The following is a 23495-nucleotide window of genomic DNA, read 5'->3' as shown; positions in this document are numbered from 1 at the left end:
ATTTAACATACTGTGTTTATATTTAAAGCATATTAATTTTATTACAGAACATTATTTAGTGATACAGATATTTCTAAAATCACATGTAGCCAATGAAGATCATTCTGTTTGCAGTTTTCCTGTCATAATTGTAGTAACCAGTATTTATAGAATTAAACACCACAACTCGCAAGTACAATCCCAGAAGATCCATGAAAATTCATCACGTGAGTCGCCTGTCATATCCTTCAGTTGTACTCTCGTCGTGAAGTACCAGAACATTCGTGCGTGCCGTTGGTGCTGCTTACGTTCTTGTAGTGAGCCTGGCTGCTGCTGTTATGTAGCCCCAAATATTACTGCACTGTGGCTGTGTCTATTGTAGTCAACACGAGAAGCGTGGATTCACAGGAGCGGCAGTCTTAGAGGCCAAGTTATTCTTTCAGAAGAAATTTGTTTATTAATGGGGATACCTTTCCTAAGCTTAGCCACTGCTTATGATGAGAGTGTACAAATATACATTGATCTGCTTAATTTAAATTACCAAAAACAGAAAGCAGAAAGTTTGTGAATTCAACAGGCTGAACTTTTTGGGCATAATTCTGTGCAGCTCTTGAACAGCAGCAGAGAAGAATAGCCATAGTGTGCCAAAGGGCTACGATGTGCCAACCAGCAAGAATCCTGACGACAGAGACAGGGAAAACAGAAATATAAAGGAATTGAGTGATCTGTTTATGTGCACACCGCGTTAGCAATCGCTTGGGAGAGAGCGTCCCTGTTTTTTTGCCCCTGTAGCCTGTGTGTACTGCACAGCACCGTGTCTCCTGCAATGAACAGCAAACAGAAATTGCCATAAGGTCGGGCTGTAGGAGAGCACCAGGTAGCCTTAAGAGAATCCATTAATAAAAATACTAAGAAATTTTTCCGTGATGTATGTTTTCTGTGTATCCGGTTACTCCTCACTTCCTTAAAGGATTGGTGGAATATAACATTTCTAACAATAAAAGCTTAATGGAATCTGATTTGTGATTTCCTAGAAAATTAATGAGATATTTTGTCAATTTTATTCCAGACTTCATTTGTCAGAATATACAGTGTCCAGTGACAAGCTAAAAGAATTTTTTGACAAATTAACTATGCCACAGGTGACAGATCAGGAAAATGTTAATTTAACAGCCCCTTTATGCTTCCCAGATTTATTGGAGGCTATTAAGGAAACTCCAAATGGTAGGGCCCCTGGCCCTGAATAGATTTTTCCATTGAATTTTATACAGGATCTATTAATAAAGTTTGATGCTGCCTTTTTGAATATAGGTAATTGTACTTTATCTTCTGGGTCTCCCCAGCATTTACAGTTGGAATACAATTTTTAGTTGGGAGACAAAAGTAATTATGCTTGGAGTAGTGTCAGTAATCTGGTTCGGAACGATTCCTCCTAAAGAGGAGGCTACAGGCACCGTACAAACCCCACAAGTTATTACTAGGTAAATCCAGCGTGGCCAGGTCTTTGACTCTTGGCCACTGAGACTAATAACTGGATCCCTTTTATTCAGCCCCACCACCTACGAACCCTTGCCTTAGCAGCTTTGCACAAGTAAGTAATTGAGCTCTGTGGGACTTCCTACGCAATTAGTATTTCGCAGGATCAGACTAAGAATATGGATTCATTCCGTCCTGTAGACAGGTGCCTGATGTTTTGGATTTTGCTGGTTCAGAACAAATACCATCAATGTGCAATAAACGCAGCGGTGATTTCCTCCAGACCCTGTTGACTTGGCAATTGATGGGTCTAAGCCTTGACCCACGTGTCTGTAGGCCGTACCGATGTCTCCTGCCTGACGTGGCAATGGGTGCTCTCGTTGCTGACACAAAGTCTAATCGGCTCCCAAATCTCAGGCTCCAGCCTCTCTGATATCTCCTGGCAATCAGTTTCACAGCACTTTCAATTATTAAAATATTTCACTCACACTCGGGATCTTCAAAAAAGTAACAGTGGTGCTTTTGAGGCAATTCCCAGTACCGCTGCTGTTGGTATTGCTGCCCTTGCTCAAAGAGCCGTTGGAATCCTGATACGTGGGCGAATTCCCCCTGCTTTAGGCCACCTGACATCTTGATGTTCATGCGGCGGGTTTGTGAGGGTGTCGGTCACGGAGGGCATTTGGACAAGCGAAATAGTAAAAATAGACGGGAGGATGTTTGGAGATGGGGAAGAACAAAGAAAAGTTTATTTAAAAAACAACAAACAAAGCAACAGCACTGGGTAGGGCACAGAAGGAAGAGAGGCACTGTGAAGGGTAGAGCAGGGGAGGTTACCATCTCCTGTGCGATAGCTGTAAGATCAGAGGCCCTGGGATGTGTTTATTTTATAAATACATGTGTTCATTGCATTATGAGCTAATAAAACAGTCTGTACTTGTAGTAGTGGAATAATCTAGTCTTTTTGGTTATTAGTTACAGTTCCCGGCTTGTTTGTCCGTTCTCTAGTTTTATGCTGTGTACATCAGTTGTAACCTTGGCTTCGACTCGCGCATCTGGTTGTCAATTTTTCTTGGATTTTCCATTATCAGGACTAGGCGTTACTTGTGATTCTGCCATCCTGGGATTTATATATGCAACTAACTTAGCATGCCAAGGAGTCACATTAATTTCCTTGATAACTGCTATTTACTCATTCAAATGCAAACGTAGTTGAAACAACAGGTCTCCCATTCTGGCTGGTATCTCCAGTCACGACCATAACGTGAGCGACGCTCACAGCCTCACACATGTTTGTACATTCCCCTGGTTGGCGTTTGCTCCTGGGCAAAGACAGGGATAGACTTTGAGACAGGTGATTCATTACCTGATACCACCTTAATTTCCCTTAAAAATCAGTGCTCTAAGTAGGAAAGCAACAGGAGAAAGGAAAGAAAGGAAGGAAAGCAAGCCAGCCCTTTTTTTTAGCAGTTGTGGTTCTGTTGTGTTAGTGGTTTCCTTGGAGAGGTGAGGTCATGGGCGTGGATGGTATCTCGGCACGTCTCAGACGCACCAGCTCACCAGCCTGTCCAAGGGCGTGTTAAGGTTTATCCAAAGAAGGTGAAGGAGCGTCCCATATTCTGGTACAAATCTGGCCTTTCTTTTTAAATGAGTAAAGCCCATTTCTTACCTTAAAAACGTGGGAAGAGGACATATCTGCACTATAAAAATCCTTTCTTCAAAAACAGAGTCATTGTATTCGGATGTGTTTTAATAATACTCTTAGCTATGCCAGTATGACTAACTTTAAGCTTTAAATTCCTATTATTTCTCTAATTTATAATCGCACTGAAGGATCAAATGGGTTTTAACAATATGTTGAAATTAGCACATGGCATTTAACTCCCTGTTTTATACTCTCATCATAGATTTATAGTATTGAATCCTTTTACTCTGTTACTTAGAATTCTGAGTGACTAATTCCAATAATACTTCCGCTCAAGGCCCGTACGTGTATGGAGACAGATAGCGATGTATAGTTACATCAGGGCTGCTTTCGAAGAGGGGATCAGGACGTAGTCTTTTGTCTGTTTAAAAGATCTCTGGTTTAAAAATGCAGTCCTATCTGCAGTAGATTAAACTTGTTTTTTCTTATAATGCAAACTTCGTAGGTCTTTATGTTGCTATGTATTTTATGTTTTATCTAGTTGTTAATCTCCACGGTGCCAAATAGATGTTTTTAATACAGTAAGTTCCAGTAAAAACCAATATTAGTTAATCGTTCTTGGTTGTCTTCAAATAGTTCAAACCAGTTTAATGACTCAGTTGTGTGCGTGATTTTGTTCTTCTCTTGGCAAACCAGGTCGAGCCCAAGGTTTGTTTTTAAATGTCATCTTAACCTCCGCTGGCGACTGGCGTTCGTTTTTGCCCCGGTCCTCTGCTTCAGTTGTGTTACCTGCTGTGATCTCCCTCGATGAGCAGTCTGGTGGCTGGCTGGGACCGAAGCTCTGAGCTTAGTAACTGTTTCTGAACTGTTGGCGTCCGTAAGACTCGAGTTCGGGTCTCACCACGGTATGGGTGTAGGGCACGGCCGGCTGTGGCAGGCTCTTCCTTCTCCTTTCCGTGGGAATGGGCTGGCCAGGCTCCAGGCTCCCCTTCTACGTACGCTGAGAGTTTCCCTGCGATTTCTGCCATTGTGCATCCAGGTGTGAGCTCCTCCGACTCCTTCTGGTGTAGCAGCAGGGAAGGAAGGCAAAGGGGACAGGAGGAGGATGAGCGGAGTCCCAAACTGAAGCTCGAGGGGGGCTAGAACATTGAAGAGCAAGTAGCGTTGGCAATCCTGGCGTGTGCCAGAGCCAGAGTAACCAGGGACGAGGTGGGCTGCTTTGGCACCGCCAGGGAAGACGCCTCGCCAGCGCCCAGCTAGCGGAGAGGGAGCGCCAGCTGTGGCGATAAGGCACGGGGAGTTGGAGGTTCTGCACGTGAGGGAGGTGAGCTTTTCGAGTAGAGGGAAAGAACTATGGAAGCAAGCAGAAATGTAGAAATAAGGGAAATGCTAGTATTAAATGCTGATGGAAAAATGCTCTTGAAGTTTTAGGTAGGCTTGTCAGTTCTCTCTTTCCCCACCCCACCCTTTTTATACTCTTTTTCTGTTGTTACCCTGCAAGAACACGGGATCCTGCAGTGAAGTTCTGACTTTATGGAAATCTGTGAAATCGTTGCCAAATATTTCATAACATTTTTACAGATACCTTAAACAACAGTAAAAGAATTGGAATTTAAATGTTCATAGTTTTTCCAATTTTGAGTTGTAGCAGTGTATTTTAATCTTTCTACTGAAAATAATTCCATCCGTACCAGATTTTGTATTAGCTCTGTCATTCTTTTGCTTTCATACATTCTAATGAAATATATTTTCTCGACAGGGTCATGTTGGTACAACGGCAACCAAAAAAATTGATGTCTACCTCCCACTGCACGCAAGCCAAGACAAACTACAGCCCATGACAGTTGTGACGATAGCAAATGCCAAGGTGCATGACCTGATTGGACTAATATGCTGGCAATATACAAGTGAGGGACGGGAACCAAAACTGAAGTAATGTTCTTTCTTTACTACCTCTTGATCTCTAATTTTCTCCTCCACAGCCTTTTTGCATAATGAAATGCATTTCCACGTCAATGTTTTTATAGATAAATCTTAGAGAAACCACCTACGCATTTATCAGTATTTCCTTTTGAGCAGTACACGTGCATCTATACCCATTTCTCTTTCAATTAAACTACCGGGTACTGTATAATGATAAGCAGATGAAACCACGGATCTGTAAATGAATCATAATTTCAAAATGCTCTGTGTAAAAATAATATAAATCTTATCTCTCTTGGTGTCACCGAGACATTTTTTATTTTATGTCCCGTCTGGTTTTGGTAGTGTTCTTAATGGCTAAGATCACAAGGGTGTCAAATAAAATCCAGAACTCATCTGTAATTCCCTCTCTTGTTTGTTCCGAGAGAAGGTGCCCCGACTCAGGCTCTGGTTTGTCCGCACAGCGCCACGTCCTCCGACAGATTGGTAGAGGGAGGAATCACTTACGGGGTGACAGTGTGTCTTGGCAGTACTGTTAGCGTTCTCCTGAAACCGCAGAGCGGCTGGAGCCCGAGTGAGTGTGCCTGAACACAGGTCAGAGTTCTGCCACAGGACCGCAGCATTACCTCTTTCTTGCCTCCTGCTGGCACTTTGCTGACGTAATGACTTTCATTCATTATACACCTGTTAAAATAGTTCTGGTTTTCTTAGAATTGACAGGCAGAGGGACTAAAAGGTGCTTTTCTTCCAGGTTATCATCCTGGAGGTAGCACTAAAATAAAAGTATGCGAATAAAGATCCTGAAAACAAAAATAAATACCAGTTTTCTGTGAAATTGTGAATAAAATTGCATTCTTTAATTCAAAAACCTCCATCATGCAGTAGTTTATAATTTCTGCACGACTTTGACCTCAGTCACATTGGCTCTTTGCTGTAAAGAGCAGCATCTGTGTTGGCCTCAGAAATTTTAGCTTCAGCTGATCAATGGATTTTTCAATATCTTCAGTAATCATTGTTTATTCATCATCATGAGAGAGTTCTGCCCCTAAGATTGCTGTGACTCAATAACGGATTGGATTTGCTGTGCTGGAGAACTAGTGGTGTTTAGTAAGAGCCGTTGCTTTATCGTGGTAGGTGACATAAGGTATATAAAACAGGTACTTCAGAGCCACTCATTTGAGCAACTTTGGTCATATGAGAGTTTGGTGAAATACTTCTCTTTTTTTGCTGGGTCACAGAACATAAAATACGAACTTAAAATATTTTATTATGGAGTTATTAATAACAGATACGAGCGGGTGGCTTTTCTGGTGCAAATGTTAAGAGTTTTGTTTGTTTTTTTCTATAGGAGCTGATTTTCACTGGAATATTTGATGTATGGTTTTTTTTGGTACGGGTTTTTAGAGTTTGCTCTGACATCATTTTTCAGAAGTGTTTGAGGACTCAGTAGCCTTCTCTCCTGCTGTAGCACAGTTGTAAGGGGGAAAGGGAGGTGCCGAGAGGTCGCCTCAACTGCCCTTCTTTAGGGTTAGTAGATATAGGGCAGCCCAGAAAAGCAGCCCCTCTTGAAAACAGTTTCATGGATATTGTTGCCTTGGATATAGGATTTCCCATAGCTCTTCTCCACAAACATATGAGATGTTTCAGAGGTTAAACACTTCAGTTTGGCGTGTCATTTCTTTACACTGGAGAAGAAATACAAAATTATTTGCAGATGGTGCCATTTCATTTGCTGTTACTAATTTCTGTTCGTTATATCTTAAGTTCAAAAAAGTGTCCTTTGTGCATGATTAGTTTATTTTTTAATGAGTAAGACACCACTGTTGCCAGCCTTTGGGCACATGTATATTTTCCAGGAGCACAGCACACCTCAGATGAAAGAGTGCCCACGAGTAGAGGTATTCCATGAAACATTGCCCACGGCAAAAGTCAGAAGTGGGAGGAAATGAATTTCACCGTCTGCCTTGAAGGATAAGATGTTATGATGTGTCAAAGAGTGATCATGACCAAGGAGGCTGTCCAATGGAATCGAATCTCAGGGCAGAAATAATAAAACAAATAGTGGCGGCGTGAGTTCCCAAGAACAGTCTAACAGCAACAATTGAGAATCGGGGCACAAGTGCTCAGAGGACCGGGCAAAGCCTCAGGATCATGAGAAGTTTGTTTTCTTGTGTAGTTCTCAATTATTTCTCATGTCTCCATCATCTTTTTTTAGCATCGCTGACTGCCTGTCCTGTAGCAAGGATTGATTTAACTGTAGACTAATTCTCATTTTTTCCAAATAAGGAAAGAGATTCTGGAGGTTGCACATTCTGCATTTGCCTTTTGCCCTGATTTAGACAGTTTAGAGTATAAAAAGAAAAAATGGGGATCATTGTGACAACTGCACTAAAATACATATAGAGAATGCTTTAAGTCTGATATACGATGCGTGCAGAATGACAAATACAGCTACTAGTAACACAATTTGGGAATAATGAGGAGGTTGTGGACTTTGTAATTACGAGAAACAACCCCTCTGTCTTTAGGAAAAGAATATATTACTGCCTAATTCTTTCTCCTGAAAGGTAGATGTAAGAGTCTGAAATGAGTGAGTACTAGCTGACAGCTTTGAGAACGTTTTGTATTCAGTTAGGCTGCCTTTTTATTTTAATTGTATTATATTTGTCTCTGTTCAGTGTCTTGATATGAGGAACCACTGACAGTGTTAGCAACTCTGTTCCTGGCCTCTTACATACAAACTGTGGCCATAACCCACCGGACCATTCTCTTGCCAGCCCCGACAGATGTGCTGTAATGATTCCGCCTGCAAAATATATAAAAAAATCCCTTTCTAGGAGTGATTTAATAGAGAGATGCAAAATTCAGATAAACTTCCTATTTTCAGAAGTTAAGGATGCTGTTACGCCTGTCAGTTGTCATAGTTAACTTTCACATTCCGTCCATAGCAAACTTGGGTTCTCAAGACTTTGCACCTTGTAATTTGAAGCCTAAAGTTCAGGGCTTTGACCTCATCCTGGTGGAGGCTCAAAATGCAGAACGGTTTTTACCCATTGGACAAAACAAGTTCATCACGTTGTGACTTAATCTGTGTTAGTGTTCAGGAGCCCACTCCGTGTTTGAAGACGTTTGTAACCCCTCTAATTTATGGGTTTTAACCGACACGGCGCATTTTCAGTCTAATTGGTGGAAGATAGGTTGTTGTCACCACCGGCTTTTTTTGGCAGTTGTATTGCTTTGAGACCGCTCTGAATGTGTTCTGCTGCCTGCACGTCTCTGTTCCTCTGACTTTAATGAGAATTATGCAAATGCATCAAGTACCGCATGAAAATGTTAACTTTATTTATACAGAGCTTTGAGTGCACACCAGGCTGCACACGGAAGAATTCCGTCAAACGAGTAGGTTAGAAAATCAGCAGCGTAAGGCGCAGACCGGAGGGGGTGGGGGTGGGTATCGGGCGACGGTTCGGACTGGAGAGTCTCATAGCGCGGAGCGGCTTTTGAGTTACACCGAACTGGACAGAATGGGCATGCAGAGCTTGATGTGTATTTGCAGAGATCTCAGTAGAATAAGAGAAGGCCCCGCAAATCATGCCAGGCATTTCTCCCTACTAAGCAGGATGAGCTGTATCTGTATTATTCGCAGCCTTTTTGTTAAGCTTGTTCCGAAAGAGACTGGCACCAGCGCAAACCACCTACCTCCTGGCTGAGGCAGCTTTCCCCTGGTGCTGTGGGAATTCTCTTCCCAGCGCTACCTTTCACCGGTTTCCCTGAAAGTTACTTAAGCGCTCTTGAAGTTGTTAAAAATTAATTCTACCGCAATCTTCCAGTTCTTCATAACAGTCCAGAGACTCGTGAAAGTTTCTTTAATAGTATTGCAGAATTTTCAAAATTTGTAGCGACAAACGTTGCTGGATTACCTTTTTGTTAGCAAATTTACCATTTACGTTAATAGCAATGCATCATTATTACCTGTTTTATATAATAAATGTCTTCGTTGTGACAAGGTGCATATAGATCACCTGGACTAAGCACTCTCAATAAAGCACAGTTGCAACCAAAGGTTTGTGAATTAATTGAGAAAATTGCAAATCAGGTAGTCAGCGAAATAATTCATTGTCACATCCAATCAATAAACTTTGTAAATCAACTCATTTAATTCAAAAAATGATCTATATAGATCAAGCGACCAATTAAACAATTAGCATACACTTTGCAATTAATTAATTTAAGCATCAATCATGCAATTAAAACTCCAAATTTAAACTGCAGAGTTTAGAAACACGCTGCCACGTGAACGTCCGCGCTATACTTCATGGCTCTGAAAAATGCCTGAATGCCGGCACATTCACAGTAAGAAAGAATACTTATTTTCAGCTCAATAGTTTAAATATTAGCATCCGAAATAGATTTTAATATTAGGAAAATATGATTAATACTCTGTTTGGTATATATAGATAGTTATTTCCCTCTGGGCTTATGTTTGTGGAAGGAAAGAGGGTTCGATTTTTCTTCCATATTTTCTTCATGCTGTATCTGTTTAAAACTTTCTACGTTATCTAGTTCTGCTTGTTAGTCTCTACTAATTTTTAACTGGTTTTAGTGATTGGACCTCTTAGATATTTAGGAAAGGTAGCTTTTCGGCTAGTCATTGCTACTATGTCGAACAGATTCTTACTGCTGTGGTTATTACGCTGTTGACCTGCCCGAGAGCCTTCTCCGCTTTCCAAGCGTACATTCTGTAAACTTTTCCGCAGTTGCTTAATCTATGACAAAATAGACTCTGCTGGTTTGTGTTTAATTCTAGAATGTCATGGTCATATAGATAAATAAATTTTCACAAATGGAGAAAGATTGCTGCCAGCTTTATGAAGTCATGAAACTTCTATAGACTTTGGTGTATTTTAATCAGTGTCAGTCTTTTGCTTGCAGTTCAGTCACCGATGGAGTGAGACTCTCTGCTTTACTCCAAGGCTTTGGGTTTTTTCTGTTACCACACGGTTACAGTAGCAAGATACGTAGGGGCTTTGCTGGGACATACTTATGTACATGCCATCAGTGGCTTTTTAAGTCTTTTACTCTTGTAACCGGCGTGTCTGCTGGTGTGTTCTCTGCAGCGTTCAGCAGCGGCATCGGTCGCCCGAACTGAGCCGGTTGGCTAGCTGCCCTCCCGAATGAACTTGTTTTGTCTTTGTTTCAGCGACAACGTCAATGCCTACTGTCTCCATATTGCCGAGGATGACGGTGAGGTCGACACAGATTTTCCACCCTTGGATTCCAATGAGCCCATTCACAAGTTTGGCTTCAGCACTTTGGCACTGGTTGAAAAGTACTCCTCTCCCGGCCTGGCAGCAAAACAGTCGCTTTTTGTTCGCATGTGAGTATGGATGCTAACTCTCTCCATCGCTGGGAAACATCTGTGTGTCCGTGCCACCTCCGCGTCTTTTCTCTACTTCTCTTCATCTGAATGTAGCGAAGTTCAGGGGGCGCACGTATTCTCGGGTCTCTGCAGACGATGCCCTAGTCTGGGGTCTGTCACGAGGCGGGTAGAAAAGTGAACGCTGCTGGCAGCAGCTTGGTGAGCCCATCGTTGTGAGGCTACAACTGCAGAGAAGAAAATAAGCCCTTCCGCATATGATTAGTGTGGAGAACATTGAACCGCTGCACTGCTGCGAGTAAATGTTTAGAATTTACACAGACTCTGAGCTCATACTCTTTTTCCTCCAGCCATGCTGCTTATTTATGAAAAATACGTTCTGAATATGAAATAATGTATATAATAGCTTGAGGGAGTTAAAATTATAAAGTCCTTCATGTTGGATATCCAGAGCCCTTTTCAACAGGTATAAAGAACCGATCTTGCTAGTGACTTTTTAATTATTTTGGGAAATGTACTGAGTTTTAGCAGGAGAGAAAACAAAAAAAGTGTACTCGTGGTGTTTGGGTATTCCACGTAGGAGAAACTTCAAAATCTTCTTTCAAAGCCTGATAGACAAAGTAGTAAATTTGCATTTTAAGACTTGTTAGTGGACCTAAAAGCATGTAATGTTAAATACAAATAGTTGCAGAGCGCATTAGTGACAGTGCAGTGCTTGAGGAGAGCCGTGCGCAGTAAGTGAGCGTGCCAGTTAGCGCAGGCAGGATGTGCCCCTCTAACGTGCGGAGGAGTTTTCAGGAGGAAGAGCCCATCCGGCACTGAAACTTGAAGCGGTCTCGTTTGTAGCTCAAGAAGAGTTTCTTATCTCATTATCAGTGAATTAGGGTTGGAGTGATATATACTGCAATTGATCACTTATATTTTTCTTTTCTTGTGAGTAAAAAACCTTTTTAAACCATCAGAAGGCCTTAATTACTATAACAAAATATTGGTAGCATAAGCCACTTGAGAAAAATATTTAATGTTTGGATGTCTTGCAATGAAAATGCTAATAGGGTTTTCCTGGCTTTTGGATTTTTTTATTTATTTATAAAGGATTTTCATAACCATACAGCTGCTTACGGGTTTGAATAATTAGGCATTTTAAAAAAATTTTCTGAGCTATTTAATTACATTTTATATTCATTGTTGTGGACTGTGTTTCTTAGAGACATTCTAAAGCGTCCTACTGAAAGAAATTTTCAGAATTTCCCAAGGCCCGTTCACCTCATTCCACTGTATTAGGTCATTGGAAAATAACATATTCTGTCAACAGTATTTACAAATAAGTTACTCCAGGTAAACACGCTGAGCTGCACCGAACTGGACGCCGTCATGTGGAGGCTGGTCCAAGGAGGAAGGGAAGCGCTCTCGCCAGCCGTCCCGCGAGCTCCATTTCGGGGTTTTGCAGGTTACAGACACACAGCTGAGGCAGGCAAATGACTTTTCCATCTGTGGAACTGCAGAATACCGAGTTCCTTCCACCTGACTGAAGAATGCTGCGTGCTTTATCTGAGACAGGGAATCTCTCTTTCACCTGCATCATTCCTCTAGGGTCAATGCTACTGCCAGCAATTTGGCTTTTTTAATTTTACGACTCTAGGTTTGTTTTATCTTCAAGATAATCCTGCACTACCAGTATCCCCAGAAAAATTCCAGCAGGAATATAGAAAATTCTGTTTTCTTTCATGCAGTCAGAAAGGATCATGAGTGTTTACTGCAGGTAGACCAGCTAAGAAGCCTGTATCATTAAAAGATTCTAAATTGTTGATGATTTCTTATCTGGAGAAAGTCCCCTTCCTTCCTCAGCTGCCTCTTACCCAAATCCCCGTTGCCTGTACTCAGTACATAAATAGGGATTAGTACATAAATGCAGTGAACGCACGAGGTCTCAGGTCTTGGACGTTAGCTCAGAGGAGGTGGAAGTGGTGTTCCCGTGGGGAGCCCAGAGACCTCGGCAGGATCCTGGCCTGGCCAGCCGTTCCCCGACTGGCGCTTGCAGCAGGATTAAGGTCCAGCTGCAAATACCGCCGAAGGAATGTGGAGTCTTTTGCTTTAGCGTAATTTGTGCTCATGTGAGGACCTTCCTTCTACCTTGGGAGGTCCTGCTGATTAGAAGCAGGACAACTGCATCGTCAGTAGTAGTGCTCTTCAGAGAGGGCTTTTCTTTCTGTTCCACGTGTTAATTTGAAATCGCTTGTACTTCCTGTGTAAATCGTTATTCGTAAATAGTTAAATCAGAATTTTAAATGTGTCCCCTAGAATAGAGAATTACTTGATCATCGCTTGATCAAAGGGTTGGTACTACTGTGAGTTTAAATGTGCGTGCTGTCTTATTTTTGTAGGGATTTGTTGTAAATTCTACATCTTCTTCCTTCCCTGCCATCCTACTAGTGCATGTAATTGTGGTTTTATATTTTGCATCTCTTTTTTTCCTCATTGTGCTGAAGTATTTCAGCTGCTGCTGTGTCAGACTTGTGACTTGTAATGTTTATTAATATTGAATCACTGTTGAGAAAAGCTGATGCTTCTGAGAAGCTTCATGGTGAAGCATGGTGTTTTATTTCAGATCTCACCCGTCCTGCGTGTTGGGTATGTTTTCAGAGGCTGTGCAGTTACTGAGCTGACAGTTGTGGAACCTCACCGGGGACCCCGTTTCAGCAGGACATGTTTGAGCAGGAACAGTTTGCAGAACTTCATACACTGAAAATCCTGCCAAGGCAAACTCTTAGCCACTTGAGTTAGTTATAAATACCCAGTGGCGGTGGTTGGAAGTAGCCCACAGTGCATTTTATATTCTGCACTGAACGTGAATGTCGCTGTGGCTATATAGAGTAGTAAATAATTGAGTTTGATTAGGGAGAGGGACCTCATTATCCCCCCACCTGTGCCCAGCTGGTAGGGGAGGGTCGAAATGAAGCCATTAGCTGTCTCTCTTACTGGCATCTCAAAGAGTTCAAATACATCTGTGTCTTATTTTCTTTTCTGGCACAATCAGTCGAGCAAGCTAAGCAGGCATGACCGAATTTGGCAAGTCCCAAGGACTCTGGCAAAGTTACACAAGGAGAAGACGGAGGGCAGTCATTCTGGCTTCTAACTGCCCATTAGTCTAGCGAGTTATGTTTTTGGAAAATGTCTGTTGTGGAAAGGAGTACTTTGTCCAATGTCAAACACGGCATTCGCAAACAGCCCTCTTTGATGTCGGCTGTGATTTGTCAGGAGGAGTCAAACAAAGCACTGCATTCATGTAAATCCAGGCTTCTTGAGATGATGAAGTAACACCTGAAAGAGTCTGAACGAAGGTAACTTAAAATAAATCTCCACTATCATTAGGGTTTTTTCCCTTGGAAATTTTATTATCTCAACTTGACATACTCGATCTAATGGTGTTTCTAGGAGTTGTAGCTCAGCTGCCAGTTGGCACCTAGATGAAATTGGGCATACAGTTCCTCTGCTCTGTAGCACTTTTTTCTGTTTTGATATTATGTTTAAATTGCTTTGACTATTATATACGTAGTTTTCAAAGCTGCAGATCCGCTATACCTGGTAGATTAAGGTTTTAAACACTTTTAAATTATCGGGCTTTCGTAGTACATTTGCAGATTCAATTCAGATCTTTGAAATGTGTTTTTTACTTAGATTACAGAAGCACTCCCCAAAAGGCCTGCTATCTGCTTTTTCATGGGCGTAGCTGATCTACAAAGTATAGTTTAGGATATTCATAAAATGCAAATTTAAGAAGCCAATGCAGGTGCTGAGTTAAGCAGGTAGGCTCCCAGGGTAGTGAACAGGATGGGGTGGGACCCCAAGAAAGGAGTCAGAGCTGGGAGCTGGTGTGTGAGATGTCTAACGATAGCTTATAGCAGTGTCAAAATATAGCCGATGAAGCCCAAGAGTGCACAGAGTTATCCAAGGCTAACCTGAGATGCGCAAAAGCAACCTCGTTTAGGCTCAGAATACAAATTGTGGCTGGCATAGTTATTCTGGTTCATATCACTGTGCGCTTTATCTTAAAAATTACCCAGCCTAAGTTAAGTATATTGCGTCAACTGGGACTTTTAGTCTTAACTTTGACTTTGTGCTGATCAAGTGGAAATCATTATTAGTCACCCACAGACACTTTTAACCATGCCAACCATTTTGTTGCATCGAGCTCTAAGTGCTAGAAATTCCACTTCAGTATTAAAAGAAAGAGAAAAATTTAAAATAAAATTTAAAAAAAATTGGTCCAGATTGGAGAGGCAGCTTTTGGAAAAGTTTATTTCTCATTCAGAACAGAAGCCCTTTGTCCTTTAAGTGTTGGGTTTTTATTTTGTTACACAAATGGAGCCCACGGAGAGGACACTGCCTGTTTCCATGCTGCCTCCGAGCATCTTCCCCCAGGCAACACCCCGGCGTCAGCCCGCCGAAGCTCTTGCCTCTTCTGTTGTTTTCTTTTTCCTCTTCTGAACCTTGCCACCCTGGCTCCAGCGCCGAGGCTGTAAAAGAAGATGGAAAGCCAAGTTACCGCAGAATGATCACTATCATTAACATTCACGGGTGGTTCACTTATCATTCCTGACTGCACAGACATGGCAGCCGTTATGAAACGTCCACAGGTGTAGCACGATGATACATATTACATTGTGCCACAATGGATTTATGTATTCTGTAACAAAAGAAAAGTGTAATGAAAAAATACAGAAGGTAATCCTTTATTCCTCCACTGCACAATTTATCAGTAATGCCTGTGGATGATAAGTGCCAGGGATTTCCTTTGCTTGATTTAACCTTGTCACCCAGGTATGTTTTTGCAAAATGACAGAAAATACAAGCTAAGGAATTTCTTTGGCTTCCAATTTGTAAGCAGCAGTTTTAATTGATTGAATAGCATCTGCTCGTCTGTCCCGTTTTCTAGTGTGTTGACTTAAAATAAAGGTATCACACGTTAGCAGAGTAAGCTAAAACACGTAATTTATAATCGTAATTAAGGAAATGCTGGAATTAGGCTGAGTGAGGACAGTTCATGCACATTATCAATGTGGAGCATAACTGGGAAGCTGGCAAGGTAGGGTGGGGTGTGTATTTTTTCCAGAAGAGCCTCACTGTGCTATTTTCACGTAGAGGCGGGTTGCGGTAGATTGGTGATGGTTTAGGCGATCCAGCGTGGAGGGTGGCTCCAGGACTGGAGCTGGGGACGGCGCGGGGCTTCTCCTGCTCTGCGGCGTGGGGAATGTGCTCTGACACGCTGGCCTGAGCCGGGAGGGCGGCAGAATCTCCGTGGTCTGGGCTTAGGTCTGCTCTCGGCTCAGGTTTGTGGGTTTGGTGAGTGCTAAAATGCCGTTACTGAGGTTCTGGGGCCTATTGTTAGAGGAAACCAGCGCTGCACGCGCAGCGAGCCGGAGCAAGGAGGGGAGAGTCGTGCGTCTGAACCGGGACGGGCGTTTCAGACCCGCTGGCTCGGTGCCAGAGCAAATATCCAAAAGTTTACAAATGCGGGGTGTGCTTTACATTTCACTGCTCTTGCCAAAGTCTCGCTTACTGGATAGCACACTAAATATAGTAAAACACAGAGGTTTTTCTTATTTTGCTTTGATCAGTAAAATAAACTTTTAAAGATTGTTCTGGGATGAGATCCAGCTTCTGAGGCAAAGAATGGCCATGGCTCAGGCATGAGTTAGTAATAGAGTGTCAGGAAAATTAGTCTGACAGTTCTCAGGCCGGCTGCTCGATAGAAAGAATTGACCCAAGTCGGGATGGCCTGAGACACAAGCAGGATCAACAGCAGCGCGTGCTCTTTAGCAGCTAACGTGTCAGGAATCGAGAGGCAGTCTTGCATTTTTGGGAGGTTCCAGATGCACGCTGGCGTGAGCAGCCCCACGCTGGGTCAGCCATGGCCGGTTGCCGTCGTTTGCTTCGTGCCCGGCGGGAAGCGGGGCTGATCCGTGGCGTAGGCTGCAGGCCCTGCTTCGTCTGCAGGAGAACATGCTTGAAAAACGTTTTGTACTAAAGGAAAAAAAATAAAATTGTGACTCCAGTTGGTTTGGCCATTGAAGGTTTTGGAAGACTTCCTTTACCTTTGCTATTGTCTTTTTTTCCCTGCAGTATTTTAATTTATTTTCCTGTATTTTGGTTGCTGTTCTATGGAAACCTTCTTTCTGTATTGCAGATCATTATATGAACTACCTGAAGGTGCCAGACGTCTTCTGAATCAGTGTTCTGACGGTTGGGTCCGGTGGGCAAGGCTGCTTTTGTAGCGCTTCATTGGCAAACATTGTGTCATTCAAATAAAAGCGCACGGGCAGTTTCCTTTTTGTAATTATAATATAATTGGGTAAGAGGTTTTTCGCTTTAAAAAATCCACTAAGTTTAGCTCAGCAGGTCAGTTGGGACTAGAGCTGTAATGACTTTAGGAGGCGAGGTGACCCACCAGGAAGCTGCTGGGCAAAGGCAAGATGCCGTGCGCTGCTCGTGCACGTTGCAGGGCTCCGTAGCAGCTCAAGGGAAGATTTGCTCTTCAGTGAAGAGCTTAGGAAGGTCTCTGCTCACTGAACGAGTTAGTCAAAAGCCCTGAGTCCAGGGGCTGCGCCGGGGACGGCAGTCCTGCCACCGCGGACACGGCTGGTACTCCCTCATGTGGAGCAGTGGGCTCAGTTCTGCTTGTTCTGTATTAAACACGTGGCAGAAATAGACAGGGGGAAGAAGTAGATGCATGAAAATGGTTGGGAATATTTGGTGTGAAGACAAGTAAGATAGAGTTATAAATAATAAATGGCCTAGAGAACATAAATTTGGGGATTTTAGGCAGTTTCATTTTGCCAGGAACAAAGGGAACTGAGAATGAAATTCAGATGAGACTAACTCAAAACGGATGAGAAGGAAACGCCGTTTCATGCCAGTGACTTGTGGGACTGTCTGCCATGGGGCGAGGAGCCTGGGGTGAGCTGCCCGAGGAGCTGGGGATGCTCTGAAAACAGCCCCATCCGCTACGTTACGTACAGCGCGGCAGGCGGTTTTGGTTTTTGTCATGCATAAATGACCGCCCGTTGTGGTTTTCTTGACCGTCTCTTCAGCCCGTTCCAGCCCCTCTCGGCAGACGATGTTGAGTTGAGAAGCTGCCCTGGGGTAAATAAGGCAGCCCTGTGCTGCGCGCGGGTAGAAGGGGACGGTGTGAGCTTGCTGGCTGATAGCTGCAAGACGAGCACGAGAGAGCGGCAGGACAGCAAGCTGGTGGCCGCACGCGCCCGGGCAGGGCGTTCGCCGCAGCCAGTGGCCAGGAGTAAGTGTTAATGTATGGCGAGGGCTTGACGATGTCATTTATTCACCTAGGCTGTGTCACAGCGTGGGCTGGGGGTGCCACATCTGAAGTGATCAGAGCTCAGACTCGTGTTCCCAGCGTTTGTGTCTCAAAGGGACATGTAATCGGGTCTCGGGTTTAATGATGTAACTGTATTGCTTGGATTGCTTTTGACTGCCGGTTGCTTTTAAAAATATTCCAGCTGTGATATTCATGTAGAGCTCTGTTCCCTGATTAAAATTCCTAGTTGCCAGATACAAAGCTCCTCCTCCTACAATAGCCTTGCAAACCAGTTTTTTCCATGCAGTGCAAATCTCGCTGTGGGTGCCTAGCGGCTCTCAGATTCCTGTGCTAACTGTCTGCAGTGACATCTACTGACACGAGCAGAGATTGACTGCAAGGTCTAAGGGGCAAAATTTACTGATATATTAATCTGGTATCTCTTCTATTACATTGTCATCTTCCGTGCTTCCCCACTTTCAGTATTTGGCTGGCGGCACCTTCCGTAACCCCCCCCACGCTGCCGGCAGTGTTTCCCCCCCGTCTGGACTCTCCTGCGGGCGGCGGCCAGGACGAGCGCCCTGCTGCCGTAAACCTCGCCGTGAGACTTTGTGCCACGATGTTCCCAAAAACGTGTCCGAAGAAAGCACGTTACTTACATTTGATGTCGTGCTGGAAAGCTGCTGTTATTTCTCTGAGTGTTGTTCTTCCACTTCTCAGTCATGATTTTTTACGTATGTCATGGGGACACGTATGAAAATGACATTGCAAACCGTTTCCCTTGTACGCGCTGGGAAACGCCTCGCGGCACTTAGCGAGTGGCTGAGGAGCTCCGCGGGTACGTTTGCTCATTTTTTTTTTTTAATGGGGAACACAAATTGATGAAAAATAAATTTGGAAATTCCTTACGCACCTTGAATCTCAGTCCACTTCCTCCATTTTTGTCTCTGCCTTTCTGAGGGAGTTTGCTCGGTTTCTCCTTTTAACTTACTTTTGTAGCACAACTTTGTTAATTGTTGTGCCTAACGAGTCCTTTGCTTGAAACTAACAAAAATTGCGGTGAGCTGCCTGATGATGATTGTTTTGTAAAAATGCATGTGCATCTGTCTTGCAGAAATGCTGCTCATGGATTCTCACTTATTCAGGTGGACAGTATGAAGGTCACCATGAAGGATATCTTACAAAAGGCCTTAAAGAGAAGGAAGGGATCACAGAGAGGCTCAGGTGGGTTATTTATTGTATTTTCTAGAGGGTAGGGTGTTTTTCCATGAGCATATTTTATATCTCTTTTAGCTGTTGTGAAAGATGCTCCATTTTTTTCAGTGGTTATTGTGATTTTCAGCACCACTCAAAAGCAGTTCTGCGCACAGGTTTGTGTTCTAGATACCGGCAAAAAGCAGACAGCGGAGTGGCTGCGTAACGTTTGCTGCAGAGCAGTATATCCATTACTGCAACCGCTTATTTATGATAACAGAGCCATTTGCATTCAAGTCCAGCGAGTGGTAATTTGAGATGATGGGTGGAAGTACAGTAAGACCAGTCCTTGACAGAATTTGTGTACTTTTAATTTATGTAAGAAAATGATGCTTAGTATGATCTTAAATAAGTTCAAGGATTCATCGTTACTTGTACAGAAAAAGAAAAATTTACTTTCTGCAATGTTGTCAAAATAGTACCGTTAGAGTTAAGACATGTCAACGTTTACAAAAAGAAAATGTACAGCGCTTGCATTTGTATTTGAGCCATGCTTTTCCAGGGTGTAAATGTGCATTCACATACGTGTTAGTACATATATTTCAAAAGTATAAGGCTGAGAGATCTTTCCAGCAACAAGAAATAATTACTGTGAGAAATTGCATCGAGTCTTGTCACGCAACAAAGGAACTTTAATATAAACCTATCTATATACTAGGTAAAGATAAGGATCTTGTCTTTGTAAATGAATGAAAACTCCTTATATACCTGTAGTTTTAACTATGGGAAAAGAAAATAAACCCTGTTCTCTTTAGAAAAAGTAGTTCAGTGCAGTTTTTAAGAGAGTGTATAATCTGTCATGGATTTAATTAGCTATCTTCAGATGAGAGCTGAAGTTTTAATAAAAGTTAGAAGAGATAACACAGTGAAGGACACGGATGAGCTGTCTCAAGGCCATATTCCAAGGGAACGATAAGAGCTGTAAAAAATGGCAGAGGAGAGCAATTGAATGAAGCAATGAAAATCTGATTCTCGTAAAAAAAAAGGGGGGGGGGGTTAGAAGCGGGGGGAGAGAGAGATGCTGGTAGGGGTGGTTGTAGATGAGACCCGCCAGCGTCTGCAGCAATTTGGCCGCCGGCCAGGAGTCATTGTTCACCCTCGGCGGTGGCGGCTCGGTCCAGATGTGCCAACTGCACGTTCCGGCTTTTGCCAGCTGACTGCGCCGTTTGATAACCAGCTCTCTGGATGCCCATCACTGGCCGCAGAGATAGAATTAAATGATGATGATCTTCCCACAAGTTGGGAGAGGAAACAATGCATATAAATCTTGATTTCATCTCAGCGTGAGAAGTCTTTATCCATCATCACTCATAATGAACAAGTCGTTAGCTGCGATGAATGGTGTTCTGGTTTTTTCAAACACCTCTTTTGTTCACTTTTTGGGTGACTTTTATTTATTTCCTGGGGTCAGATTTCTCTTCCCTGAAGGGAGGTGGCTAAAGGATTCACTTAGCTCAGTCTTTAAACTACTTTCCTCCTTCGTGTAACAGATGTTTTACTCTTTGTCCATTTGAAATTTTTTTTTTTTTGCTTTTATTTTGTTACTTTTGCTCAGTGGTTTAGAAATGGATCAGACCTGTCATGTATTCCTTCAGCTCATACGTTCCTTTCTACTCTCTTGGCCGTCCTGCTCAGAAGCCTTTGTAGTAAGCGGGTATATAAGCACGTACGCATAGTTCGGGTGGGGGGGTTAGTTATATAAGAAATAATTTAAATTGACTTTTTGTAAGTTATCCGTGTGACATCTCCCCTCTTTGAGGTACGACCATCGTCCCTGCTGTGCATGAAGCCACAGCAGAAGTCACAACTCAAAACCTTTCTTGAAATAGTGGGTGCTGCTTGCAGATTTCAGTTTAAGTTTGCGTCTCGATACCTCCAGAATTAGGGCCTGCAGCAGTAAGCGTCATGAACTGGAGTTACTGCGAGAAGAGTGATCACTCTAGGGAAAGGTTTCTGCTTGAATTCCTGTATTACTGAATTGCATAAGTGAAATATTTATTGTTTGTTTTATTTTTAAATGTTCGTGAACGCTCATAATGCATTATTGAAATTGTCATGTAATACTGTCACGTGGGTGAAGGAAATTATCAGGGTAGGTATTTCGTGTTAAGTTGGTAAATCACGACTTAAACATTTTTATTAAAATTTACTTCCCTTATCCAAAACATCCCTTACTCCCAGTTACTTCCCTTATCCAAAACTGCAGTTCATCAGTCAGCAGACTTTGGGGGGCTTGGGAGGGTCTTGCCTGTCGTCTTTAAAGCAGCAGAAGTTGCAGCTGTCTGCGCAGAGGGACCCTCTTGCTTGCCCTGCCCTCTGGATCCGAAACAAGCCTTCCGCGGTCCCCTTCCGCTGCCCTTCGTGGAGCGGATGGAAATGCCTCCCGGGCTGACGGGCGTCAGCATGCAGGGTGCCACCACGGTGGGCACGGGTAGGCTGGGGCGGGGGTACAGAGAGGTGTTGTCATCACTTCATCTGCCACCAGATTCTTCATATTCGGGCTTCTGCTGGGAGATGCTCAGATAAATGGAATTTAAGATCAGACTATTAGCACAGCGCGGTCCTGTGCCGTTGTAGCTCAAGTCATTATTAAGCGGTGGATTAGGATGTCAAAGTTCTGAATAAAAGATAAGACACAATTCAGGAAAAGCATTTCTTCTCATTCAGCAACCCTTCCTTTTAAGTCGATTGTCCTGATTTTTTAAAAATACTAACCAAAAATAGACTTAACATGTTTATTTAAAGCTTTTGTAATAGTTTGATAAAACCGGAATGCCTCTGAACTTTTCTGCACAATTTCAATGTGCCTCCAGACCAGTCTTCACAGGACGAATGGATTTATTATGTATATGGCTTATGCTGTTTTCAAGTACTTGTATAAGAAATTGCTTTCTGACCTATTTTCACCACTGACTCACATGACATTTTTCAAACTGGTCCTATGTTTGCAGGAATACGCAAACCTTGGCTGGCTCTTCTGGGTGAGGAAGAAATTGAAGAATTTCTATGTTACAGTCAGGAAGGGGAAGCTCCAGCATGACCAGGGCTAAAATGCTAGACTAGTTTTCTCTGATTATTTCGTTCAGCCAGTGATCTGCAGCTTACAAGTAGGTTTTTCAACAAGCAATTGAGTCACAAGTTCCTGGAGAACTTTAAGCCTCGGTCACCTCTGTGAGTTGACGACCTCTGAGCTTCTCTGTTCTTGACTTTTGTTTAAAAGTGCCGTTACCATCCTGGCAGCCACCAACCCTTGCCCACCTCCTGAGCGCAAGGCTCATAGTGACACAGAAGGTTTCTCCTGACGAAGGGTCCTGCAGAGCCCAGGTTTCCACGCGTTCTGTTTCAGCACGTGCACGGGCATTCGTGTGGCTGTAGCGTGAACTACGCCTGTAAATAGGATAATGATATCAACGTGTTTAGTTCAAAATCCCATTTGTTGAAAAGACTGAAGCTGAGTGAAAACTTCTGACTGCAATTTAACTTCAAGCCAAAGATTATTTGTTCGGGAAGACAGAGGTCAGTGGAAGGAGATAGAAGTTGGGTACAACTTTTGCTTTGCACACAGAATCGCAGAAACAGAGGGGTTGGAAGGGACCTCTGGAGATCCTCTCGTCCGTGAAAGAAATAGAAGCAATATTCTGATTGTGCCTCGCTCTATTTAGACATTACATTAGATAAAATTATTGCAAACTATTCCATCTATTTCACATACCTTGCAGTCTTCCTTAGTGCCACAAGGCTTTTGCCTGAGGCGTATGAATGCTGACCATTTCTAAATAATAATTTTTGAGTCAACCAACAGGAAATGCAGGTGGTAAAATAACCTGTATGTGTTATAGCTGAGAGAACCATGGCCCTTGAGTCGTTTCATAGAGGACATGGTTCTACTGAAGCAGTGCTTTGGGAGCCCGGTGACCTGTCCCACAACAGGCAGCAGCAGGGGGTTAATGGGAATACTGTATCATCTCTTGCCACATGCCCAAAGAACCAACTGGAAGAAGTAGGTGGGAATGGCTGCGAGTTAGGGAAAAGCCCATAACAACCAGCCAGTGCTACATACTGGAGAAGATAAATCTGCAGAGGAAATTGTCAAGGCAGATGTTTAATTAGTTGGAGTCAGGCTGGATAAATCAGGATAGGAACTGTCTATGCAGATACGCTGGTGTGCCGCCCTTTCCTCTGGGCTGGTTTCATTGTCTTCAGAAACTAACTGCTCTTTTTGCTTAGGAAAGAAGCAGCAAAAACAGTCATATAAACCTCTCTGTTATTGTAATGGATCCCCTTGTGTACACTCATAAAATAGAAAATGTAATTGATGTTTTCTTATGGTAATGAAAAATAACTAAGTAGAATACTTTATCGTCAATTTGTTTAACCTATTGCGTGCTCAGCAGCATGTATTGCACATGCATATTTTACGTGAGAGCTGGAAATAAAACACTCTTTTGTTGTGAAGTGAGCTCCCAGAGGAGACTGGTCTAATCCAGCGACGGACCACCTTGAGGGAGGCTCGGTGACATCTCTCGCGC

At 43.0% G+C, this 23495-nt stretch overlaps 1 protein-coding gene across 4 annotated transcripts in view; it reads left to right on the top strand.

The window, feature by feature from the left end:
- MAPKAP1 (MAPK associated protein 1) overlaps positions 1 to 23495 on the top strand; it is a 106479-nt gene that overhangs the window by 40234 nt on the left and 42750 nt on the right. For all 4 annotated transcript variants that reach the window (XM_075112674.1, XM_075112673.1, XM_075112675.1 and 1 more), the window contains 3 exons: positions 4857 to 5029; positions 10221 to 10397; positions 18827 to 18936. In XM_075112674.1, coding sequence (XP_074968775.1) covers positions 4857 to 5029; positions 10221 to 10397; positions 18827 to 18936 — 460 coding nt within the window. The remainder of the gene's footprint in view (positions 1 to 4856; positions 5030 to 10220; positions 10398 to 18826; positions 18937 to 23495) is intronic.

The sequence above is a fragment of the Phalacrocorax aristotelis genome, chromosome 17 (genome assembly GCF_949628215.1).
Source record: "Phalacrocorax aristotelis chromosome 17, bGulAri2.1, whole genome shotgun sequence".
NCBI lineage: Eukaryota > Metazoa > Chordata > Aves > Suliformes > Phalacrocoracidae > Phalacrocorax > Phalacrocorax aristotelis.
Note: the sequence above shows the minus strand (reverse complement) of the source record. Positions and strands in the feature narration are given on the sequence as shown.